Source organism: Galeopterus variegatus, unplaced genomic scaffold, assembly GCF_000696425.1.
Source record: "Galeopterus variegatus unplaced genomic scaffold, G_variegatus-3.0.2 Scaffold168, whole genome shotgun sequence".
NCBI classification, from domain to species: domain Eukaryota; kingdom Metazoa; phylum Chordata; class Mammalia; order Dermoptera; family Cynocephalidae; genus Galeopterus; species Galeopterus variegatus.
Window position 1 is genome coordinate 272217 of NW_007726279.1, and position 24036 is coordinate 296252.

The following is a 24036-nucleotide window of genomic DNA, read 5'->3' on the forward strand; positions in this document are numbered from 1 at the left end:
TGCCCCCCACGTGTCCCGCAATGAGGCCCGCCCACTTGTGGGCGTGGCTTCCAATGTTGTGCCAGCCGCGTGTATGCCGTCGTCAGGGGGCGGTGAGCTACGTCATACGCACGCAGGCCTTGCCCCTGCCCAGTCTCTCCGCGGGCGGAAGAGGGGCGTGGTCAGGCGCGAGGCCCCCGCAGCCGCGGGCGCCGCCGCCTGAGTCGCTGCAGGTGGCTGCTCTCGGTTCCCTGCCGCTCAGGCAGCTCGAAGGCCACTCTGTTGTGGGGTCCTCGCCGCTGTTCCACGTCTCCCGGAAGCTGTATGAGGGTTACGGCGGGTCTGGAAGGGGTTTACTCAGCCTGGGCCCTCTCTCGGCCCGCTGCTGAGGGGCGCAGTGCAGCCGCTCGGGAGTCCTCAGGTGAGGCGGCGGCGAGGGCCCAGTGGACGAGGCGGGTCCGTATGGAAAGGGGGCTCCGTCCTCTCAGCGGAGACTCTGGTCTCCGCCTTCCGCCGGGTCGCGCCCATCTTCGCCCTGTTGGGGTCTAAGGAAGGGGGCGGGAGAGTCCCCTTGGGCTTCAGCCGGCGTTGTTTACTTCCCTCCCTTTTCCTCCCTCCTTCCCTCCGACCCCGGCCTGGTCGCTCTTCCCACTCCATAGGCCCGAACGAGGTGGGTGGGGAACAGAGAGGGGCTCCGCGCTCGCGTACCTGGGATCCACCGAGTGACTAACAGACGACCTGGCCTGACAGGCTGATCTCCAGCGTCCCTTCATTTGTACTGACACCTGGCAGGCACCGCCACTGCGGTTTACAGACCCTCCCACGTCCCATGCACTGTTTCTGCCTCTAGGACAGTGAGTGCCCCAGGAATTCCTTCAGGTATTTGTTCTTCTGAAGTCCGCTCCAGTTTGTCAGTGGGGCAAGTGGCCAGGGCCCTCGTTAGTTTAATTAGGTAATCAACATTAATTCACATGCTATTGTTTTAAAGCCCTATTAACTTTGGGCTAAATGGGAGGCAAGATATAAGGAATTATCAGTGTGTTTTGATTGCTTTGTTAGGAGAGATTATTTGCTCCTACTCAACCACCAGTGTTAATTTGAGAATAATACGTTGTATTGAGTTTTAAATGTTACCAAGTATTTCGCCTCCATTTTTATTTGATGTCGCCTAAACTTTGAAATACACAGATGTGTAGTAATTACATTTTGTAAAGAACAAGTTTAAAGGTTGAGTTTCTTGAGGTTATTTATATTTTGAGAGGCTAGATATGGGGAGATGGTTAAAAAGTGCGTTTGGCACTAGGCTGACTTAGATTTGAGTATCTGAGCTGCCATCTAAACTCTGGGATCTTTGTAAACGTTTTCCAAATTTGTGAAAGAAAAAAAAAAGACGTTGCTATTTACCACATAATGTGGTTGTGAAAATTGTGTGTGATAAAGGTAATGTGTACACAGCATCTGGCACATAAAAATTAAATCCGTTCAGCAGTTTTATGAATGCCTACTGTGTGCTAGATGCTGGGAATTCATTGGTGAGCAAAACAGACATGGCCTTTATCCAGTCAATGTCCCCCAGCCCCTTCCCCAAGAGGGAGAGAGAGATATTAAGAAAAAAACAATAACATGTAATTATAAAACACGAAGGATTGTAAGGCAAAATAATAGGGCATGAACAGAGAGTGATAGGACCCAGTTTAGATGGAAAGAAAGAGAAAGAAAGAAAAAGATGGTGTTCAAGTGAAGACCGAGAACAAGAAAAAGTTAACTGTGAAAGAGTTCCAGGCAAAAGGAACAATATGCACATTCAAGATATGGTTGTTGACTTTTTTATAGTGCTCTTTCTTCTATATCATGAGGGTTAATTACTTCATCATTACTTGGATTTATTGTGGCACTTAATGAGTACCCAAATATATGTAATCAAATGAATGAGTTATACAATCTTTTTCTTTATTCTGAACTTAGCTTAATGTGCACATGGTAGGTACTGAGTATTTGAATTATTGAACATGTTCTTTAGATAAATTATGTATGTGCACACCTAAATTATCCACAATATTGCTACAGTTTAACATTAAGATAGCTTATGTATTAATCAGAAGAAGTGTTTTTGGTGGCTGGCTGATACAGGGATCTGAACCCTGGACTTCGGTGTTATGACTTTTTTCAAGTTTTAGCACATTAAAGCAAACTTCAGAGAATCGTTGTTTTATTTGGTTGTACTGGAATTTTGCCATATTGATTATTTGCTGTTTGGGTGCTGTATTAATTTGCTAGAGCTGCCATAACAAAGTACCACAGACTGCGTACTTGCACAACAGAAATTTATTTTCTCAGAATACTGAAGGCAAGAAGTCTAGATGAAGGGGTCAGTGAGGTTGGTTTTTTTCTGAGGCCTCTTTCTTTGGCTTGCAGATGGCCTCCTTCTCCCTGTGTCTTCAGATGGTCTTCTCACTGCATATCTGTGTCCAAATTTCCTCCTCTTAAAAGGGCATCAGTCATATTGGATTAGGGCCCACCCTAATGACTCATTTTAACTTAATTACCTCTTTAAAGATCTTCTCTCCTAATATAGTCACGTTCTGAGGTCTGGGGGTTAGGGCTTCGACATATTAATTTGGGAGGAAGAAGGGGAAGAGAAGACAATTTAGCCCATAACTGATGGTTTCACTATGTTAACATTCACCCTTCGGGCCGGCCCGGTGGCGCACTGCTACAGTGCACCGCTTGGGAGCGCGAGCGCCGAGGGTTCGGATCCCACATACAGACCAGTTCCCGCTCACTGGCTGAGCGAGGTGTGGGCGCGACACCGAGGGTTGCGATCCCATTGCCGGTCCCAGTCCGGTACAGGTGCGACACTGAGGGTTGCGATCCCGTTACGAAGGGGAAGAGAAGACAATTTAGCCCATAACTGATGGTTTCACTATGTTAACATTCACCCTTCGGGCCGGCCCGGTGGCGCACTGCTACAGTGCACCGCTTGGGAGCGCGAGCGCCGAGGGTTCGGATCCCACATACAGACCAGTTCCCGCTCACTGGCTGAGCGAGGTGTGGGCGCGACACCGAGGGTTGCGATCCCATTGCCGGTCCGGTACGGGCGCGACACTGAGGGTTGCGATCCATTGCTGGACACGAAAAAAGACAAAAAGGAAAAAAAAAAAACATTCACCCTTCATTGAAACAGTAACAATAAAAACAGTAGTGTTAGTTGTAGTGATGGTAATAGCAACTACTAAAGTGAGTGCTTACTGGGCCAAGCATTTTGCAACGTGTTTTTTATGTATTATTTCATCGTGTAAATTAAGTACACTTATTCCCCATTTTTTAGATAAGGTTTTTCAGCTTTCGTTAAGAAGCTTGCTCAAAGTTACTTAGCTAGTTAGAGGCAGGGTTAGAATTTTAACCCAGTACTGACTCCAGAGCCTGGTCTTAACCATTATACTCTGCTGTTAATGGCACACTGATCAGTTTATGTCCTTTTTACAGGTTCACCAGTAGGAGTATTCTGCTACCATCATGTCTTGGTTTGCTGATCTTGCTGGAAGGGCAGAAGATCTTTTAAACCGAGTTGATCAAGGGGCTGCAACAGCTCTTAGTAGAAAAGAGAACACCAGCAATATCGTATATAGCAAAAATACTGACTATTCTGAACTTCACCAGCAAAATACAGATTTGACTTACCAGACTGGACCTAAAGCTACTTATGTTTCCTCAGCAGCTGATAACATTCTAAATCAAAAAGCCACCGTCTTAGCTGGCACTGCGAATGTGAAAGTAGGATCTAGGACACCAGTGGAGACCTCTCATCCTGTTGAAAATGCATCTGTTCCTAGGCCTTCATCCCAGTTTGTTCGAAGAAAAAAGTCAGAACCTGATGATGAGCTGCTATTTGATTTTCTTAATAGTTCACAGAAGGAGCCTACCAGTAGGGTGGAAATCAAAAAAGAAAAGGGCAAGACACCCGTCTTTCAGAATTCTCAAACATCGAGTGTCAGTTCTGTGAACACGAGTATAACCACCATCAAAACCACTGAAGAAAATTCTTCTGGGAGCCAGATCCATGGTAGTTAATCAGTCCTCTATTTCTTTTAGAGTTAAGCAAATTCGATGTGTCATCACAGCCTAAAACATTCTGATAGTGTTTCTGCACACTTATGGGATCTGTCCCCACAGTATAAGGGCAGGCTCTCTGCAAATGTGTGGTGTAAACAGGGGAGATAGATTGAATACTATTAGTCAATATATTTATACAGTTATAGTAGGGACCTTTGAATGTTGTCTGTAGGGTAACTTTACCCAACCCAGCAACTAAGAAATTATGTCAAAATTGATTTTCTATGATATTTTAAGATTTAAAAAAAGAAAATTTTGAAATCTGAAAGAAAATGTGTAATTTCAAAAGGTTTGGATCCCCATACTGGCCAGCTGCCAAAAAATAAAAAGAAAAAAAATGTGTAATTTTGCATTTCAGACTATCTCAATTCATTTCTTTTTGTTATTGGGATTATAAAAATGACAGGCGGCTATCTTTCACATATATTCTGGCTTGTTTTTTGTGTGATCCCCTTTCACATCCTCCAGAAGTAAAGCTGAGAAACTGAGCTTTGATCCAAATTGAACAGTTGAAGGCATTGACCTAGTAGTGAAGTAAGAGCGTAGAATTCTGGTTTTCAGTTGTTTAATTCACTGTGAAGTTACCTCTACAAGTATGTCTTCTCACTTGCAAAATGAGGTTAATATGGTAACATCGCTAATTCAAGTACCTACTAAACATTTTGCCTAGGCTGCCCACACCCTCTGGAGGCAGAGGAATTGAGAACATCTGCTCCAGCATGTCAGCACTCAGCTCAGTGTGTTCTCAATATCAAGGCAATGGAGAGTTCTTGTAATTTCAGGGCACGGGGGAAAGAATAACGTATTTAAAGTTTAAAAAATTGAAATGAAGATGATCTGGCCCTGGGTTATTTTTAAAAAGCAAATAAGTTGGTTGTGCTGATACTCAGTGTATTCATCTTGCCTTTTTTTTTTTTCTTTTAGTTATCCCCTATTTGTGCAAATATTATTTCTTCATTTCTTTGTTTTTTGGGGTTTTTTTTTACCTTGAAATTAGAGGGGTTCAGAGTGTCAAAGAACAGAATTACAACGAATTTAGTTAGGATCTCAATTGGCTTGATTGTGATTCTAAAATTGGGCAACACATTATTCCATAAAATAGAATGTCTTCCCCCTACTAAACATTTTTAACAGCAATAAACATGATAGATTTTTGCAGGGATTCATTGTAGAGTTGATGATTAATAGAAGCTTGTTATGTTAATTTCTCTCACTGTCTTAGCTGTTAGTGAATAAAATCAGTCTTGTATCTTCAAGATAAAAAGTTGTATAGAAGCAGGCGGTTTTGTGCTTTGAAGAGAGAAGCATGCACTAATAGTTGGTTAATTATCTTCACATACTCCTAAATTCTCAACTGTCTTGATTAATTATACAAACATTTATTGAGAACTTACTGGGTACAAGGATGCAGAAGGGTCTAGTGGGTGAGATAGACATGTAAGCAGGTAATTTACATATAGTGTAGTAAATGCAGTCACTGAAGTATGGTCAGAGTCTTGTTGGAGCAAGAGGAGGCTTATAAGAAATTGTCTAAGGTATTCAGGAAAGTATTCACAGAGGGTCTGTGTTTTGAGTTCGGTCTTAAAGGGTGAATAGGAGTTTGCTGGGTGAAGAATAAAAGGGGTTGGAGACAGCATTCCATGTAGAAAGAGCAGGTTCTTTAAAGGGTTGATAGAATAGAAAAAGGTTGTAAGAAAATTCTGAAAACAGTGAGTGTGTGATAGATGACGATGAAGAAAATGAAGCTAGTAATGAAAGTTGAGAGCTGTTTGTGAAGGCCCTTGTATGACACTATTTGCTTGTTTAAACCCATTATTCTAATAGATCATTGTTCAAGTTTGTTCCCTGAATAACCTGCATTAGACTCACTTGTGTGATTAATAAAAAATGAATTATTGAGTGCTTCCCCAGACTTCTTGAATCAGGTGTTCTGGGGATGGAGCCAGGGCATCTGAATTTTCTTTGTTCCTTAGGTGGTTGTTAGGCCAATACAATTTGAAAATGACTGCCATAGGCGGTGTGATGCTGATAAAGGTCTTTAAACCAAGAGTTGATATGAATTATTTTTCTACTTTTAAGGAAAACAATTTGCATTTAATTGTAGAGGGTGGACCAAAGGGAATCTGGTTGGCAGGGAAATGAATTAGAGCCAGTTATAATATACAGGAGTTATAAAAATTGTTTGTTTCTCCAGGATAGGGTCTCAACCTTGGGATTATTGACATTTTTTTTTTTTTTTTTTTGTCTTTTTGTCTTTTTCCGTGTCCGGCAACGGATCGCAACCCTCAGTGTTGCCCCCGTACCGGACCGGGGACCGGCAACGGGATTGCAAACCTTGGTGTTGCCCCGGCGCCTCGCCCAGCCAGTGAGCGGGAACCGGTCTGCATGTGGGATCCGAACCCTCGGCGGGAGCGCTGCCACGCTTCCCAAGCAGCGCACTGTAGCAGTGCGCCACCAGGCCGGCCCCTAATCAAGTTTTTTTGATCATTTTTTTTTCTCTTATTGATTCATAGACATTCTTTATATATTCTTTTTTTTTTTTTTTTGGTGGCTGGCTGGTACTGGGAACCACACCCATGACCTTGGGGTTATAAGGCTGCGCTCTAACCAACTGAGCTAACTTGCCAGCCCACATTTTTTATATATTCTAAATGCTAATTCTTTCTCAGTCTCCACCAGTTTTACCTTAGTCCTCCTTACCCCTATGGTGTCTCGATGAATAGAGGTTCTTAATGTAGATGAATTTATCCTTCTTTATGGTTTGTGTTTTTTGTGTCTTAGAAAATCTTGCCCTACCCTGAGGTCATAAAGATATTTTCCGGGAGCTGGCCGGTTAGCTCAGTTAGTTAGAGCACAGCCTTGTAACGTCCAGGGTCAAGGGTTCAGATCCCCATACTGGCCAGCTTCCAAAAATAAAATAAAAAATAAAGATGTTTTCCTATATTTTCTTGTAAAGGTTTTATAGTTTTGCCTTTCATATTTAGGTGCCTACCTAAAGTTGATTTTTATGTATGGTGTGAGGTAGGCATCCAATTCCATTTTTTCCCATATGGAAATTAGCTGTCCCAGCATCATTTATTAAAAAAACTTTTCCCTACCAGTTTGCAGTACCACCTCTGTCATATATCCAATATCCATCTATTCATTAGTCTGTTTCTGGGACTTAATTCTGTTTCATTGGTTTATTTGTGTATCCTTGTGCTGATGCCACACTGTCTTAACTAATGTATCTTTATAATATTCCTTGATATCTGATGGGGCAACTTCTCCCACCTTGTGGTCGTTCTTCAAAAAAAAAAATGCTGTTTTGGACTTTTGTACTTCCATATGCATTTTAAAATTTGCCAAGTTTACAAAACTTCTGTTGGTCTTTTTATTGGGAATTCATTGCTTCTGTATAGACAGTTTGGTGAGAATCAGCACTTTTACTATATAGACTTTTCTAATCCATTAATATGGTATAATTTCAACTTATTTTTTAATGTCTTTCATTAAGATATTGTTTTCTCCAAGGTCTTACATACTTTATGTTAGATTTCTTCATGAGCAGTTCATATTTTTTGAGCTATTATAAATGGTATTGCTTAAAACTTTTTGTTCTCTGCTGTTGCTGTGATATTGGTTTTTGTATGTACATGCACAGCAACATAGATAGTTCTTAATCTTCATATTTTTCTTTACATGCATTTAGATTTTGAATACCACAATCATATCATCTGTGAATAATGGCAGTTTGTTTCTTCTTAGCCCTTTTGTCTTTTTTAAAAAATCTTTTCATTGCCTTACTTCATTGGCTAGAACTTGACATCCAATTTTGTCTTGTTCCTTGTCTTGAAGGGAATATTTCGTTTTACTAAGTATGATTTTGTAGTAAGTTTTCTTTTTTTTTTTTTTTTTTAAAGTTAACCAGTAAAGGGATCTTAACCCTTGACTTGGTGTTGTCAGCACCACACTCTCCCAAGTGAGCCACAGGCCGGCCTGTAAGTTTTCCATAGGTACTTTTTATCAGGTTAAAGAAGTTCTCATATATATCTAGTTTGAGTTTTATCATGTTGAATTTTAGGTATTTTTTTTCTTACCTATGGAGATGATAATATGATTTTTCTTCTTTAATATAAATATACAAACCAATCAAATTTTTTAAACATAAAACCAAACTTTCAGTTTGCTAATATTCTGTTTAGGATTTTTGCACTTATCTTAGTATACAGTTATGTTAGCCTTATAAAATGAATTGGAAAGTGTTCCCTTTTTTTTTCTATTGTCTTAATTAATTGGTGTAAGACTGAGATTATTTATTCCCTGAATGTTTGCTAGAACTCACTGGTAGAACCATCAGGGACTGGGTTATTCTTAGTGAAAGATTTTGACTATTGATATAATTGGTTTTCATTTCTTCTTGAATTTGTTTTTGGTGAGTTATGTCATTTTTTTCTAAGAATCTGTCTATATCATATACATTTTGGAGGGATTATATTTATTTTATTTAATTTCAGGAAAATAATGAAGGTATCATAGCTGAAACTGTAACACAATCAGGCACTAATCTAATCATTCATACTCACCCTGCAGAAAACAAACCTTGATACACATCCTGCCTGAAGAATATCAATATCTGGCATATATTAAACCCTTACCATGTGCCTGGCATGTGCTAAATGCCTATATTTTTGAACACCTTCAATGAAGTATGATTGACATACAAAAAACTGCATGTATTTAAAGTATTCAATTGGATGAGTTTCAACATCATGTACCATTTTAAAATTCATTGGCCTAATGTTGTTTATAGCTCCCAGAGAACTATTTTTGGTTATGTTCTTCTCTAGTGTGTTTCTTTCCTATTTTGTTAATTTCTGCTTCTTTGTGTTATTTTGTTGTTTATAACCTCTACAGATGGATACATAACCCATTAATTTGCTTCCTTCCTTATATCACTAATGTAAATATTTAAGGTTATACATTTTCTTCTAAATACTGCTTTAGATATTATCCCCGAAGCTTGGATATATACTTTATTTCTTTTTAGAATCTTTATTTTGGAAATTTTAAACCTACCAAAACAAAGAGTGATGACCTCCCATGTTACCTGTTATCCAGCTACAATAATATGTAGCATATGGCTATTCCTGTTTCATTTTGTACCCTTATTTCCCACGCTTTTTTTTTTTTTTTTTTGCCTCCACCCTCCACAGAATTATTTTGAAGCAAGTCACAAATCTTATCATTTCTTCTATAAACATTTCATTTTGTTACTCTAAAAAATACAAGCTTTTAAAAACAAACATTCACACTGTTATGACCTTTAAAATTTCGTAATTCCTTAATATCTAGTCAATGTTCAGATTTCTCTGTTTGTCTCATATTTTTTTTTAATATTTGGTTTATTTCAGAATTCAAACAAGAGTTGAGATACCTCTTAAGATTCTCTTAATCTATAGAGTACCCCATTACCTTCTTTCTTGCCATTTATTTGTTGAATAAACAAATACTCTTTTTTTTTTTTTTAAAGATGACCGGTAAGGGGATCTTAACCCTTGACTTGGTGTTGTCAGCACCATGCTCACCCAGTGAGCTAACCCGCCATCCCTATATAGGGATCCAAACCCACGGCCTTGGTGTTATCAGCACCACACTCGCCCAAGTGATCCACAGGCCAGCCCTTAGTTATGATTTTTTTGCTTTGATCCATGAGTTATTTAAAAAATGTTTTTCATAATTTAAAACATGAGATTTTTCTAGTTTTAAGTTATGATTTCTGGCTTCATTGCATTGAGGTCAGATAGCATGGTCTATAATACCAATTCTTTGAAATCTGAGAATTGTTCTACGTCCCATAAAGTTATAAAGTCAGTTTTTCTAAGTATTCCATGTATCCTTGAAAAAGAGATGTGCTCTGCATTTGGGTGCTTTGTCTTATATATATCCTTGCATTAAATTTGTTAATTATGCTTTCACATCTTTATTCTTCCTCATTCTTTTTACTTGCTTGATCTGAGGACTTTTTGCAGTCAGTTAAAAAAAAAAGTTTTATATGGAGTATTTAAAGCCTGTACCGAGTAGACAGAATAGTACAGTGAACCCTCCATACCCATCATCCAGCTTCAATACTGATAAACACTTCCATTTTTATTTATTTATTTATTTATTTTTTTTTTTAAAGATGACCAGTAAAGGGATCTTAACCCTTGACTTGGTGTTGTCAGCACCATGCTCACCCAGTGAGCAAACCGGCCATCCGTATATGGGATCCAAACTTGTGGCCTTGGTGTTATCAGCACTGCACTCTCCCGAGTGAGCCACAGGCCGGCCCAACACTTCCATTTTTAAGTCATCTTCATTTCTACCCATTCCCTACCACACTTAATTATTAGTTTTTTCTTCTAGGTAAAATTTATTTATATCAAACTGCACAAAAATCTTAAGCTATATAGACAAATGGCTGTACTTATGTAACCCACGTCCTTATCGTGATATAGGTTTCCTTTGCTCCAGAAAGTTTCTCATGTTTTTTTCCAGTTAACTTCCCTACTCGATCCCTGAAAGTACCTGCTCTTCTAATTTTTTTTTCACCTTAGTTGTTTCTTCTAAAACTTCATATAAATGGAATCATATAGTGTGTGCACTTTCTAATCTGATATGTAACTATGTTAGTGAGATTCATCTATGTTACTATTTTTTCTTTTTATTTTTGTTTAGTGTCTATGGTGTGGATATGCCACAGTTTATTCATACTTCTCTTGAGATTGTTTCCAGTTTTGAAGTATTGCAAACAAAGTTTCTGTGAAGATTTTTGTACTTTCTGAGTAAATGTTTTTATTTTTCTTGGATAAATACTTAGGACTAGAATTGCTGGGTCAAAGGGTAGGTGCATTTTTAATTTTATAAGAAATCATGAAACCTTTTTTCTACAGGGGTTGTACCATTTTGTACTTTCACAGCAGTGTATGATAGTTTTAGTTGCTCCATATCCTCACCAACATTGGTGTTGTCTTTTTAATTTTAGCCATTCTAGCATGTGTGTATTGGTTCTCATTGTGATTTTAATTTGCATTTCCCTGAGAACTTTGATTATTGACCATTTGTTTATCAAACCTTGTAGAGATCTTTACACATATCGTTATTGTTTTAGTCAGTTTTATCATTCAGATATAGTTGGGTTTTTGTTTTTGGTTTTTTTGCAGCTGGCTGGTAAGGGGATCCAAACCTGTGACCTTGGTGTTACAGGGTTGTGCTGTAACCAACTAAGCTAACTGGCCACCGGCCAGCCTCATTTTTTTTAATCACATAATTTTGGGGGGGAGGTGGCGGCTGGCAGCTGCAAGGATCCAAGCCTTTGACCTTGGTATTATAATACCACGCTCTAGCCAGCCAGTTCGTATCACATAATTTTTTTTAGAGTAAGAAAAAGTACAATTTCCAAAATGAAGATTTTAAAAAGAAAGTGTATTTCCCAACTTCCGGGATAATATCTAAAGCAGTATTTAGAAGAAAATTTATAGCCTTAAATATTTACACTAAAGATAAAGGAAGGAAGTAAATTAATGAGTTATGCATTCAGCATAAAAGGTTATAAAAACAAACAAAATTAGTAGATAGCACACTGTTAATAACGCTAAAATGATCAATGAATTTGTGTGGAGTTCTGCTAGAGACGGGAAAGAATGGAAGTCCAAATCAAAGGTATACCCCTGTAAGAACAAAACAAACAAAAGCTAAAGATAAACACAGGAAAGAATCTTTTTCTTTCAGTTACTATTGCAAAAATGTTATTCTTTTGGCCTAAGAAATTGATGCAAAAAGAGCAATGTAGTGCTTCATTTCAGAATACAGTGGCATTTCCACACCATCATATGCCATCTGTAATTGCAGTTTGCTACCAAAGAAGGTATTTTTTTAATATTGAAGTAAGCTTCAATATTAAATACAGGGTCTCAGGAAAAGCTTTATTTCTACACTCGTCCCCCCTTATCCACAGTTTCACTCTCTGTGGTTTTAGTTTCCCACTGTCAGTTGCAGTTGGAAAATTTTAAAAAATGGAAAGTTCAAGAAATAAACAATTTATAAGTTTTAAATTGCACTCTGTTCTGAGAAGTGTGATGAAATCTTACACCTTTCTGCTCTGTCCTGCCCCGACCCCCCAAAACGTGAATCATGCCTTTATCACATTTAGTAACAAAAACAAGATGAATCTGAATTCATGAGTCTCTGTCTTTTGGTTATGATGTTTTAGATTCCAGTTTGGTATATAACAAATCACTGTGACCTGTTATTACTTTCCTTTACTTGAAATCCATAGCTGTTCTATTGTGTCTTTTTATATTTTCAGTGTTGAGACTTCTCCCTTTTTTTTTTTCAAAAACATTTCAAAAACAAAAGGGAAACTGAAATCCTTTTTACTTAAACCCAACCATTTAAATTATCTCTATCTCCCTCCCAGAATTGTATTCTCGTATTCTCCATTGCCATTCATACACTGTATCCACTGAATCCTTAAAGGTCTATTGGCTCCATTTATGAGAATGAATTTTTATCAGAGGGAAATATATTGAGAATTTAAATTTACTTTTTATGATATTTGAGCTATAGCAGTCAACATGAGCCAAAATAAACTACTAATGCATATGTGGTGAGCATGCCAATGTAAGGAAAATGTATTCTTTTGTTTACAGAAGCCGCTAATAATTCTGGCTCTGAAAACCAAGAGCATTCTTCACAGGAAAATACATCATCAAATACTACCTGCACTAATCACAACCCAGCACCTAATGATGACAGCAAATCACACGAACTGTCTAATCTTCGACTGGAGAATCAGCTATTGAGGAATGAAGTTCAGTCTTTAAATCAAGAAATGGCCTCATTACTTCAAAGATCCAAAGAAACTCAAGAAGGTAAAGCCTTATTAAATTGTTCAGGATTAGGAATTTAACTTTCAAAAATGAACTAAAAACGTTACATCTAAACTATTAGGAATAGTTTAAATGAGACTTGCAAAAGGGTATTTTCATAGAATTATAGGGCCCAGATTTGGAAATGGGACCAATCGTCCTTCACCAAACCGAAACATAGACTATTGGCTTTTTTGGTCAGTGTTTAGGAACCATGAAATTTAAGAACTGAGAGGAACCAAACATTAGTAATTTTTTTGTTTGATTTATTTTTTTCTGACTTTTCAAGGGGAACTCTTCCATGGACCAAAGGTGAGATGAGGCAAAGTGGACACTAGTAGGCAGAATCACAGTATTGCTGCTCCGGGGGGCGTAAAATGTATATGTAATTCAGTTTGGATAGTGCCCTTGGGAATTGTGTAGTGAGGTGGTCCTGAAGTAGAAAACCCTCTGATTCCACAGAAATGGGTAATTAAAAAGCGAATAATCATGACTGAGGTAGCAACAGGGGAAGGTGTGAATGTTATTGTAAGTGTGGCTGAGGAGAAAACAAAAGAAAAACAAAATTACCCTGGCTCCAGGGCTAATTGGAAAGGAGTGAGTGGACAGTGGGTAAAGTTTTGCCAAGGCTGGTTGGAGGCCCATGAGAGTGGAATAGGAAGATAGTGTGACTAGTCAGACCAACTTTACGAAAGGCTTCACTTTACCCAGACTAATGTAGATATACAGTAGTTCCCCCTTATCCACAGAGGATATGTTCAAGACCTTCAGAGGATACCTGAAATCTTAGATAATACCAGACTCTGTATACTATGTTTTTTTCTGTGTGTATATATGATAGAGTTTAATTTATAAATTAGGCATGGTAAGAGATTAACGATAACTAGAATAAGTAAAATAAGGGTTACTTGAACACAAGCACTGTGATCCGGCAACAGCCAATCTAATGACCTAGAGGGTTACTAAGTGACAAACAGGTTGGTAGCATATACTGCATGGATACTCTAGACAAAAGGATGATTCACATCTTGAGGGGATGGTCTTGTGTTTATCTTCAGATTTTTTTGTTTGTTTTATTCTTACTGGGGTGTACCTTTGATTTGGATTTCCAGTCTTTCCCCCGTCTCTAGCAGAACTCCACAAATCCACTGGCCATTTTATTTTTATTAACACTGTGCTGTCTACTAGTTTTGGTTCCCAAATGCTTGATTTTCTGTCTCCAGAAAAAACAACATTATAGAAGAGCAGTTAGCTTCATGCCCCTTTCTAATCTATTAACTGTAACATAGGTGTAAACACTGGCCTTGAAAAATAGGTGTCCCTTATGGGGCAAAATAAATAAATAAAACTTGAAGATATTTGTAAACTCCTAATTTTGGCAATAAGTCAAGTACTAAAGGGACTCAAAGGAGAATCTATGTGTGCTCTGAGAAAGAGGTATTTGGTATTGCTTGCATAGAGAAATTTCATTTTTTGTAGAATTAAATAAAGCAAGAGCAAGAGTTGAAAAGTGGAATGTTGACCATTCAAAGAGTGATCGAATAACTCGAGAACTCCGAGCCCAAGTAGATGACCTGACTGAAGTGGTGGCTGCAAAGGATTCCCAGCTGGCTGTACTGAAAGTGAGACTCCAAGAAGCCGACCAGCTACTGAATACTCGTACAGAAGCATTAGAAGCCTTACAGAGTGAAAAATCACGGTAGGTGATGAAAAAAAATTAGCTAGAATGATTCTTTCTTTTCAATACAAGTAATGATAAGCATTGTACATAGTGAAAATTTAGCTTTCTGGAAGTCTACATGAAGGAAAATTTCATTTGGTGGTGTTGGAAATGTGTGTGATTAAAATGGATTTATTGTATGAACTTTGAGAAGCATTGCTAGCAAATTCTGAAGTTAAAAGTATTTGAAGAGCATAGTATCATTCCATCTTTTGATACGTGGTGTGTGCTTACATTTGGATGCCTAAAAATATAGATTACATTGCATTAGAAAGGAAAAAAATTTCTCTAAGAATGTTTTTGTCAAACCATCTTTTTTGTGCCCAACTAAGCAAGCTGATGCTTTAAAAATTATTTTACCTTATCACTTGTACACTGGAAATGAGTTATTTCACGTGATGCATTTTCTTTTAGAATAATGCAGGATCACAGTGAAGGTAGTAGCCTACAGAATCAAGCTCTGCAAACTCTTCAGGAGAGACTGTATGAAGCGGACGCCACTCTGAAGAGAGAGCAAGAGAGTTATAAACAAATGCAGGTTAGAATTGGAGACAACAGAGTTCTATTGTCATTTGGACAAGGAGGAATGACTTTATGCTATTTCATAACATTTACCCTTTTTTATAAAATTCTGCAGTGCATTTCAGGAAATTCTGTTTCTGAGACAAAAACCAGATATTTGAAAATTTAGCTTGATTCTTGTTAAATGAATTTTATGTGTTGAGATACAGTTAAAATAGTTGATATTCATTAGAGATATAGATCTTTCACTTAATTTGGTGTGCAACAAGTGTTACCATTATTTGATTAAATGCTGATTTGGGGGCATCTTGTTTATTCTTTTTATTTAAGCTTTTTCTGATTCCAGTTTAATCTGATTCATTTACTTCAAAAGAAAATTGTACATGATATTATTTAGAATTTTACTCTTAAATTTTTTTTTGGAGTTCTTTTTTAAAAATTTTATTAAAATTTATTTTTATGGAGTACAGTGTTTTGTTTCAATACATGCATATACTGCACAATGATTCACTGAAGGTAGATAACATAGTTTTGTATTCACTAGTCCACCCCTTCTCATCCTGCTCACCCTTTTCCCCTCCCAACCTCTGGTAACCATTATTCTACCCTCTACCTGTATGGGAACCACTTTTTTTTTTTTTTTAAGTTTCCACTTTAGTTTCCATATCAGTGAGACCATGTGGTATTTGTCTTTCTGTGCCTGACTTACCTTACTTAACATGATGGTTTCCAGTTCCATTCATGTTGCTGCAAATGATAGGATATAATTTCTTTTTATAGCTGAATAGTATTCCATTGTGTTGTATACCACAGTTTTTTATCCATTCATCCATTGATGGGCATTTAGGTTGATTCCATCTCTTAGCTATTGTGAATAATGTTGCAGTCAACATAGGAGTGCGGGTGTTTTTTTCATATATTGATTTCATTCCCTTTGGGTATATACCCAGTTGTGGGATAGCTGGATCGTAAGGTAGATCTGTTTCTAGTTCTCTGAGGAACTTCCATACTGTTTTCCACAGTGGCTGTACCAATTTAGTTTCCCACCAACAATGTAGGAGGGTTCCCTTTTCTCCACATCCTCACTAGCATTTGTTATTTTTTGTCTTGTTGAAAGTAGCCATTCTAACTGGAGTGAAATGATATGTCATTGTGGTTTTAATTTGTATTTCCCTGATGATTAGTGATTTTGAGCATTTTTTCATGTGCCTGTTGGCCATTTATATGTCTTCTTTCGAGAAATGTCTATTCAGGTCATTTGCCCTTTTTTTTTTTTTTTTTTTTTTAAAGATGACCGGTAAGGGGATCTCAACCCTTGGCTTGGTGTTGTCAGCACCACGCTCAGCCAGTGAGCGAACCAGCCATCCCTATATGGGATCCGAACCCGGGGCCTTGGTGTTATCAGCACCGCACTCTCCCGAGTGAGCCACGGGCCGGCCTGCCTTTGCCCATTTTTTAATTGGGTTATTTGTGGTTTTTTGCTGTTGAATTGTTTGAATTCCTTATATATTCTGTATGTTCTTTGTCTGCTGTGTAGTTTGCATACACTTTCTCCCATTCTGTAGGTTGTCTCTTCACTTCGTTGATAGTGTCCCTTGCCATGCAGAAGCTTTTTAGTTTGAGGTAGTCCCTTTTGTTTATTTTTGCTTTAGTTGCTGGTGCCTTTGTGGTCTTGTTCAAAAAAGCACTGCCCACTCCCACTTCATGTAGCATTTCCCGTATGTTTTCTTCTAGTAGTTTCATAGTTTCGGGTCTTAAATTTGGGTCTCTAATCCATTTTGAGTTGATTTTTGTGTATGATGAGAGATAGGCATCTAGTTTCAATCTTCTGCTTCTGGATATCCAGTTTGCCCCGCACCATGTATTGAAGAGGCTGTCATTTCCTGACTGTATGTTCTTCGCACCTGTGTTGAAAATCAGTTGACTGTAAGTGTGTGGGTTTGTTTCTGGGCTTTCTATTCTATTCCATTGGTCTGTCTGTTTTTATGCCAGTACCATGCTGTTTTGGTTACTATAGCTTTTTTGTATATATTGAAGTCAGGAAGTGTGATTCCTACAGTTTGTTCTTTTGTTCAAGATTGCTTTTGCTGTACGGGTTCTTTGGGGTTCCATACAAATTTTAAGATCATTTTTTCTCTTTCTCTGAAGAAAGTCATTGGTATTTTTATAGGGATTGTGTTGAATGTGTAGATTGCTTTGGGTAACACGGACATTTTGGTGATGTTAATTCTTCCAGCCTATGAACGTGGGATATCTTTCCATTTATTTGTGTCCTCTTCAATTTTTTTTTTGTGACCGGCAAGGGGATCGCAACCCTTGGTGTGGTGTTGCCCGCACCGCGCTCAGCCAGTGAGTGCACCGGCCATCCCTATATAGGATCCGAACCCGCGGCGGGAGTCCCTATATAGGATCCGACCATTTATTTGTGTCCTCTTCAATTTTTTTTTTGTGACCGGCAAGGGGATCGCAACCCTTGGTGTGGTGTTGCCCGCACCGCGCTCAGCCAGTGAGTGCACCGGCCATCCCTATATAGGATCCGAACCCGCGGCGGGAGTGCTGCTGCACTCCCAAGCGCTGCACTCACCCGAGTGCGCCACGGAGCCGGCCCTCCTCTTCAATTTTTTCACCAATGTTTTATAGTTTTCATTTCAGAGGTCTTTCACCTCCTTCATTACATTTAGTTCTAGGTATTTCTTTTTTGGGGTAGCTATTGTGCATGGGATTACTTCCTTGATTTCTTCTTCAGCTATTTTGTTATTGGCATATAGGAAGGCTGTCGATTTTTGTGTGTTGATTTTGTATCCTGCCACTGTACTGAATTCATTTATTGGTTCTAGTAATTTTTTGGTGGAATCTTTAGGGTTTTCTATTTATACAATTATGTCATTTGCAAATAGGGATAGTTTGACTTCCTTCTTTCCAATTTGGATCCCCTTTATTGCTTTCTCTTGCCTTATTGTGCTGGCTAGAACTTCCAATACTATGTTGAATAAGAGTGGGGCAAGTGGGCATCATTGTCTTTTTCCAGATCTTAGAGGAAAAGCCTCCAGTTTTTGTCCATTCAGTATGATACTAGCAGTGTATTTTTTGTATACAGCCTTTACTGTGTTGAGGTAAGTTCCTTTTATACCATGTTTGTTGACTGTTTTTATCATGAAGTGGTGTTGGAATTTATCAAATGCTTTTTCTACATCTATTGAAATGATCATGTTTTTTTTCCTTCATTCTGTTGATGTGATGTATCACGTTTATTGATTTGTATATGTTGGACCATCCGTGCATCCGTGGGATGAACCCCACTTGATCATGGTGAATGATCTTTTTAATGTGTTGTTGGACTCTATTTGCTAGTATTTTGTTGAGGATCTTTGCATCTGTGTTCATTAGGGAAATTGGTCTATAGTTTTCCTTTTTTGTTGTATTATATTTTTTTCCGGTGTTGGTATAAGGTTGGTATAAGTAGTCCTCCTGCTGTTTTTCTCCAAAATGAGTTGATCTTGAATCAGAAGTTTGTGGGCTTTAGTTATTGGCGTGTAACTACAAAAGTTTTCTGACTTCTGAGTTTTCTGGTGATGGGAGCTTTTGAAAATAAGGGGTAACAGTTCTCAGAACTGGGAGATTTAATTCTGAACAGGCTAACAAGTGACAGGCAATGTGTTTTTTACAGTGTGCTTTAAAAGTTTCCTAGCTAAAAAATCACATTAAATAGTTTACTAGAAAATTTGAAATAAGGGGAAAACATTAGTGATGATGTCAGAGAAAATCAACTGTTTACTTAATTCTGTTTTCTAAGAGACTTCCTTGTTTTCTGTAGACCTGTTAGCCATTGATCAGCTAGTATCAGATCAGACTTAATATCCAAGTGACCAGATTCAGCTGGGGAATTTCTTAAAAAATAGATTCCTAAACCCACTCTTGGAAATTCCAGTTCAGTAAGCCTGGGAAAGGCCTTGGATGGCTGTATTTTTAACAAACTCCCTAGTTGATTTTGATGCATTGATGCGTTGTGGGAGCCACAACCTTAGATTTCCTATTCTTTAGCTCCTAACAAATGAATTTTTTTCCCTCCCTATTATGTTATTGGGCTGAGCTAATAAATCCCTTAAGTTATCTGAATGGATAATTGTAAAATATATTTCAAAGCTAAATGATATAATGAGTATGATATAAATATTTACCACAGAATGAGTTTGCTGCACGTCTTAATAAAGTGGAAGTGGAACGTCAGAATTTGGCAGAAGCAGTTACTCTGGCAGAAAGAAAATACTCAGATGAGAAGAAGAAAGTTGATGAACTACAGCAGCAAGTCAAGCAATACAAGTTGAACCTGGAGTCCTCTAAGCAGGAATTAATTGACTACAAGCAAAAAGCTACTAGAATACTCCAGGTAAGCATGAAATGTACATTTTTGGATGTTTAGATTAGTCGTTAACTGAGAGACACTTTGAGACTCTGTGTAGATATCGGTAAGATGATTTTTTTGTGTTTGGCTGGATTGGCTTGCTTCAGGTGCCTTGCTCTACTTAGAAATTTTATAAAAAGGGGCCGAGCCCGTGGCACACTTGGGAGAGTGCGGCAGTGGGAGCGCGGCGACACTCCCACCACAGGTTCGGATCCTATATAGGAATGGCCGGTGCGCTCACTGGCTGAGCGCAGTGCAGGCGACACCACGCCAAGGGTTGCAATCCCCTTACCGGTCAGAAAAAGACAAAAAAAAAGAAAGACAGGTTTGGAGGAGATGGACATATTATTTCATGTAGGTGGAATCAAAAACGTGTTTGCCAGTAGGAGATCGGGTCTAAAGGAAAAAGGTTGAGTCAAAAGTAGGCCTGAGGTTTCATGCTTTATTGCCAGATGGCGATAATATTTACTAAAACAGGAGAATGAAGGAAAAGCTAGTTCTGGTTTGGGACACACTGCAGGCAGCTAGAAACTAGGGTCAGGAAGTTAGGGCTGTAGACATGCTTGACATCACATGGAGGCAACAGATAGAAGCAGAGTGAGTATGTGACAATGCGGGATAAGAAAGAGGGTTTAGGAGAGAATTTAAGAGGACTCTTACTTTTGGAGATTGGGAAGAGGGTCCAAGAGAGTCAGAAACAGCAGCAGGAAAAGACAAAAAAAAAAAAAAAAAGTCCAAGTAGTGTGAGTGGCATAGAATGCAGGAGCTTCAAGAAGGTGGGAGGGTTAACAGTGCCAAATGTGCTACCAAAATCAAAGTGTATGGAAATTTTAAAAAGGACAGAGAATATACATTTAGGTCATTAAAATCTTTTGAGAAGACCATTTCAGAAATGTAGTAGGGACAGAAATCACATGAAGGAGTTAAAGTTAACAAGTTCTAAAGAAATGATGACAGCATATATATAACAATTTGGATAAGTCTGACATTGAAAGAAAGGAGGAGGACAGGGAAATAGTTCAAAGTGGTCAAAAAGCTAAATGAGATTGTTTTTTTCTTACAGAGGAGTTCTAAGTTCTAGTTTTCTTTTTTCCACTAAGTAACCATGCGCTCTTGAGTAAGCCGAGAAGGCAGCAGTGGAGAGAGACACACAAGAAGAAAGGGGACAGATTTACAGAGAAAGGGATAAAATGAGGTAGGAGGAGATGGAATCAATGGACAGGCAAAAAAATTATTCTGTGTTTTCCCTTTGATATAAGCAGAAAAGGAAAGAGAAGTTGAAAACTACATTAGATGACTACAGTCTTTTTTATTAAAGTAGAGGGTAAGGTCAACTTAGATCTAAGGGAGGGGGAAAAATGCTAGGTGAGTCAATTCTGAGAGCTAGATGAGGCCTAGAGCAGAAGCACCAAAAAATTCAATGGGAGATCAGCAAGGAACAACAAAACAGCTGCTTAACAACAAACATTAATATCACAGGTATTAAGGTGATTGGTTGAAGACTTGAACTGGGTAGTGGCAAAATAACATTTTTAAAAAAACAATGGTAGGAACAAGAGATATTTCATCCTTTTTATAAAATTTCTAGGGCCGGCCCGGTGGCGCACTGGATAGTGCGCCGCTTGGGAAGCGCAGCGGCACTCCCGCCCGAGGGTTCGGATCCCACATACAGACCGGTTCCCGCTCACTGGCTGAGCGAGGCGCGGGAGCAACACCGAGGGTTGCAATCCCGTTGCCGGTCCCCGGTCCGGTACGGGGGCAACACTGAGGGTTGCGATCCGTTGCCGGACACGAAAAAAGACAAAAAAAAAAAAAAATTTCTATATAGGATCCGAACCCGCGGCAGGAGTGTCACTGCCCTCCCAGCGCCGCACTCGCCTGAGTGCACCACGGGGTCGGCCCCAAACCTGTCTTTCTAATTATTTTTGTTGTATCACTCTAATTTGTTAATTCATTGAAAAGGTACTTATTGAGCACGTAACTATTCACTAGGCACTATGATAGGTGATGAGGATACAAAGATAAAAAGATGGTCCTATTCCTTTAAGGGAGCATTCAGTTTAGTGGGGAAAAAACTGAGGTAATTCATACAATGAAATTATCGATGGAGTAGGTGGGAGCTTGAGAGAAGCAGCCCTTAAAATTTGCCTGGGGATGTCTGGGATCACTGCACTGAGGAAATGGTGTATAAAGAGAAACTTGAAGGATGAGTAGGAACACTCATGATAGGGAAGAGATTTCAGATAGAACAGCCCATGCCAGAGCGAGGGGCCTAAGAGAACATGCATATTTGGGGACTGCAGCTAGTTCCCTGTTGCTAGAGCATAAAGTATTAGAGATTGAGAAATCAGAGATAAAACTCAGTGAGAGGCAGAAGCCAGATTGTGGAGGGACTTGAATACCATGCAGAGGAGTTTTGATTTTAATTCTGTAAGTGATGGGGGAGGGGCTAGTAAAGAATTTGAGTAGCATGATCAGATTTGAGTGTAAGAACTGTGGCAGCAAGGAAGAGGTTAGGGGAGACTTGGACCTCTATCTTGTTCATCATTGTATTGCCCAGCACAGTGCCCAGTTCTCAATAAATTATTGAATGCATTGAAGAGATACAGGGAGGAATGGTGAGATCAGAGGCATGTAGATGGTAAGAGGTGATTATAAGGAATGATGAGTACCTGGTCTAAGCTTGTGGCAGTGAGGATGTCAAATGGGGCAGCTAAGAGATATGGAGGAGGTATAATATATGAGACTTGGAGTTTTAATTGGAGGGAAGGGGAAAAAGGCAAGCAGAATTAGGATGACTCCAGGTTTCTGGTTTGAGTGTGTGAATGATGTTCCCTTATAGTATAAAAGGGGAAACAGGGAAGACAGCAGATTAGGGTTGAAGGTGATTATGACAAATTATGATGAGTTTGCAAAATTGATGTGACATTAAGGCAAAACTGTTAGGAAGGGAATTAGAAACTCAGGCCTGAAGCTCAGTAGAGAGGTGTGGGCATTAGCCATGTGGAGATGGCTGAGTGAACTGGGAGAGTGGACAAGATTATCTAAGCATGGTTGTAGCCTGAGGGGGGAACAGGGCTGGGGTCTGAGAACACAGTCTTAAACATCAGCATTTTCAAATTGGCAAAGGAAAAGAGCCTGCACAAGAAAAATACTGAGAAGGGGAGTGGTCAGAGGGTGGCGAGAATCAGGAAGAGACTGACGCCATCCAGGGAGGCCAAGCAATGGCAGAGTTCCAAGTGGGGAATAGTCCTCAGATGGCAGACAGCTCTGATGTGATGATGTGGTGAGGACTGAGCAGAATTCTTGGATTTACAACTCAGAGGTCCCTGGGGACCTCACAAAGGAGAGTTCCAGGGCACATTAGGAGGTGAAGACATGAAGACAAGAACACCTTGACTACAAACATGAGGACAGGACAGTAGTTAGATAGGGGTATGAGGCTGGGAGTTTTTGTTTTTTGAATTTTAAAAAATAAATCTATATAAATTATCTTGTTTATTATAAAAAAACTTGAAAAATACAAAAAAAAGTTTGAAGAAGGAAATGGAAATAACCCAAAATTCTACCACATAGAAAAGGAACAATTATCTTGATGGACAGGAGTGACTTTAAAATATTTGTATTTATGGTGGAAGAGCTTTTCGTCCTTATTATTACTAGTGTTGAATTAGCATTTTATAAACTGGTCTTCCCATGTCAAATCTCTTCTTCTGACTCCTTCTTTATGCCAGGGGTCAGCATGGGCCAAAGAGTAAATACTATAGGCTTCGCAGGCTATACGGGGTCTCCTTTTCATATTCTTTGTTTCTATTTTTTACTTTTTTTTTTTTTTTTTTTAAACATAAGAATCATTTTCTCTTCTTCTGACTCCTTCTTTATGCCAGGGGTCAGCATGGGCCAAAGAGTAAATACTATAGGCTTCGCAGGCTATACGGGGTCTCCTTTTCATATTCTTTGTTTCTATTTTTTACTTTTTTTTTTTTTTTTTTTAACATAAGAATCATTTTTAGCTTGCGGGCTGTGAACAGGCCACAGGCCAGATCTGGCACATGGACCACAGTTTGCGAACACTGGCTTTATACCACTGTCAGATTAACCCTCCTAAAATGCATCTCTGGTCATATTATGCCCCTATCTACTTTTTGGTAATTTGTTTTAGCCTGTAATTTGTTTTCATAAAATTAAAACATTTTAGCCTGGCATCTGGAGCTCCTACAAATTGGTTCAAACATATTATCTGAGCTACATATCACAATACTTTTTTTTTGCGGCTGGAGATTAAGGGGATCTAAACCCTTGACCTTGGTGTTTCACAATATTTTTTGTAGACTCTCTGTGCTTTTGCTTTTTTATGCTTTTTTTAAAAAAAATGCTTTGTTCTCTGTTTTCTCTACACTTTGACAAAT

General features: G+C 38.8%; 1 protein-coding gene across 2 annotated transcripts in view; it reads left to right on the forward strand.

Annotated features, from left to right (window-relative positions):
- Positions 1–220: 220 nt before the first annotated feature.
- The window catches only part of GOLGA5 (golgin A5), a 42607-nt gene continuing 18791 nt past the window's right edge, over positions 221–24036 (forward strand). Inside the window, exons 1-6 of one of the 2 annotated variants that reach the window (XM_008594891.1) lie at positions 221–400; positions 3466–4042; positions 12765–12986; positions 14463–14682; positions 15118–15241; positions 19409–19612. In XM_008594891.1, the coding sequence (XP_008593113.1) occupies positions 3496–4042; positions 12765–12986; positions 14463–14682; positions 15118–15241; positions 19409–19612 (1317 nt within the window). In that variant the 5' untranslated portion in view covers positions 221–400; positions 3466–3495. Of the gene's footprint in view, positions 401–692; positions 859–3465; positions 4043–12764; positions 12987–14462; positions 14683–15117; positions 15242–19408; positions 19613–24036 lie in introns of those variants that run through there. The other variant, XM_008594898.1, reaches the window with a different exon arrangement.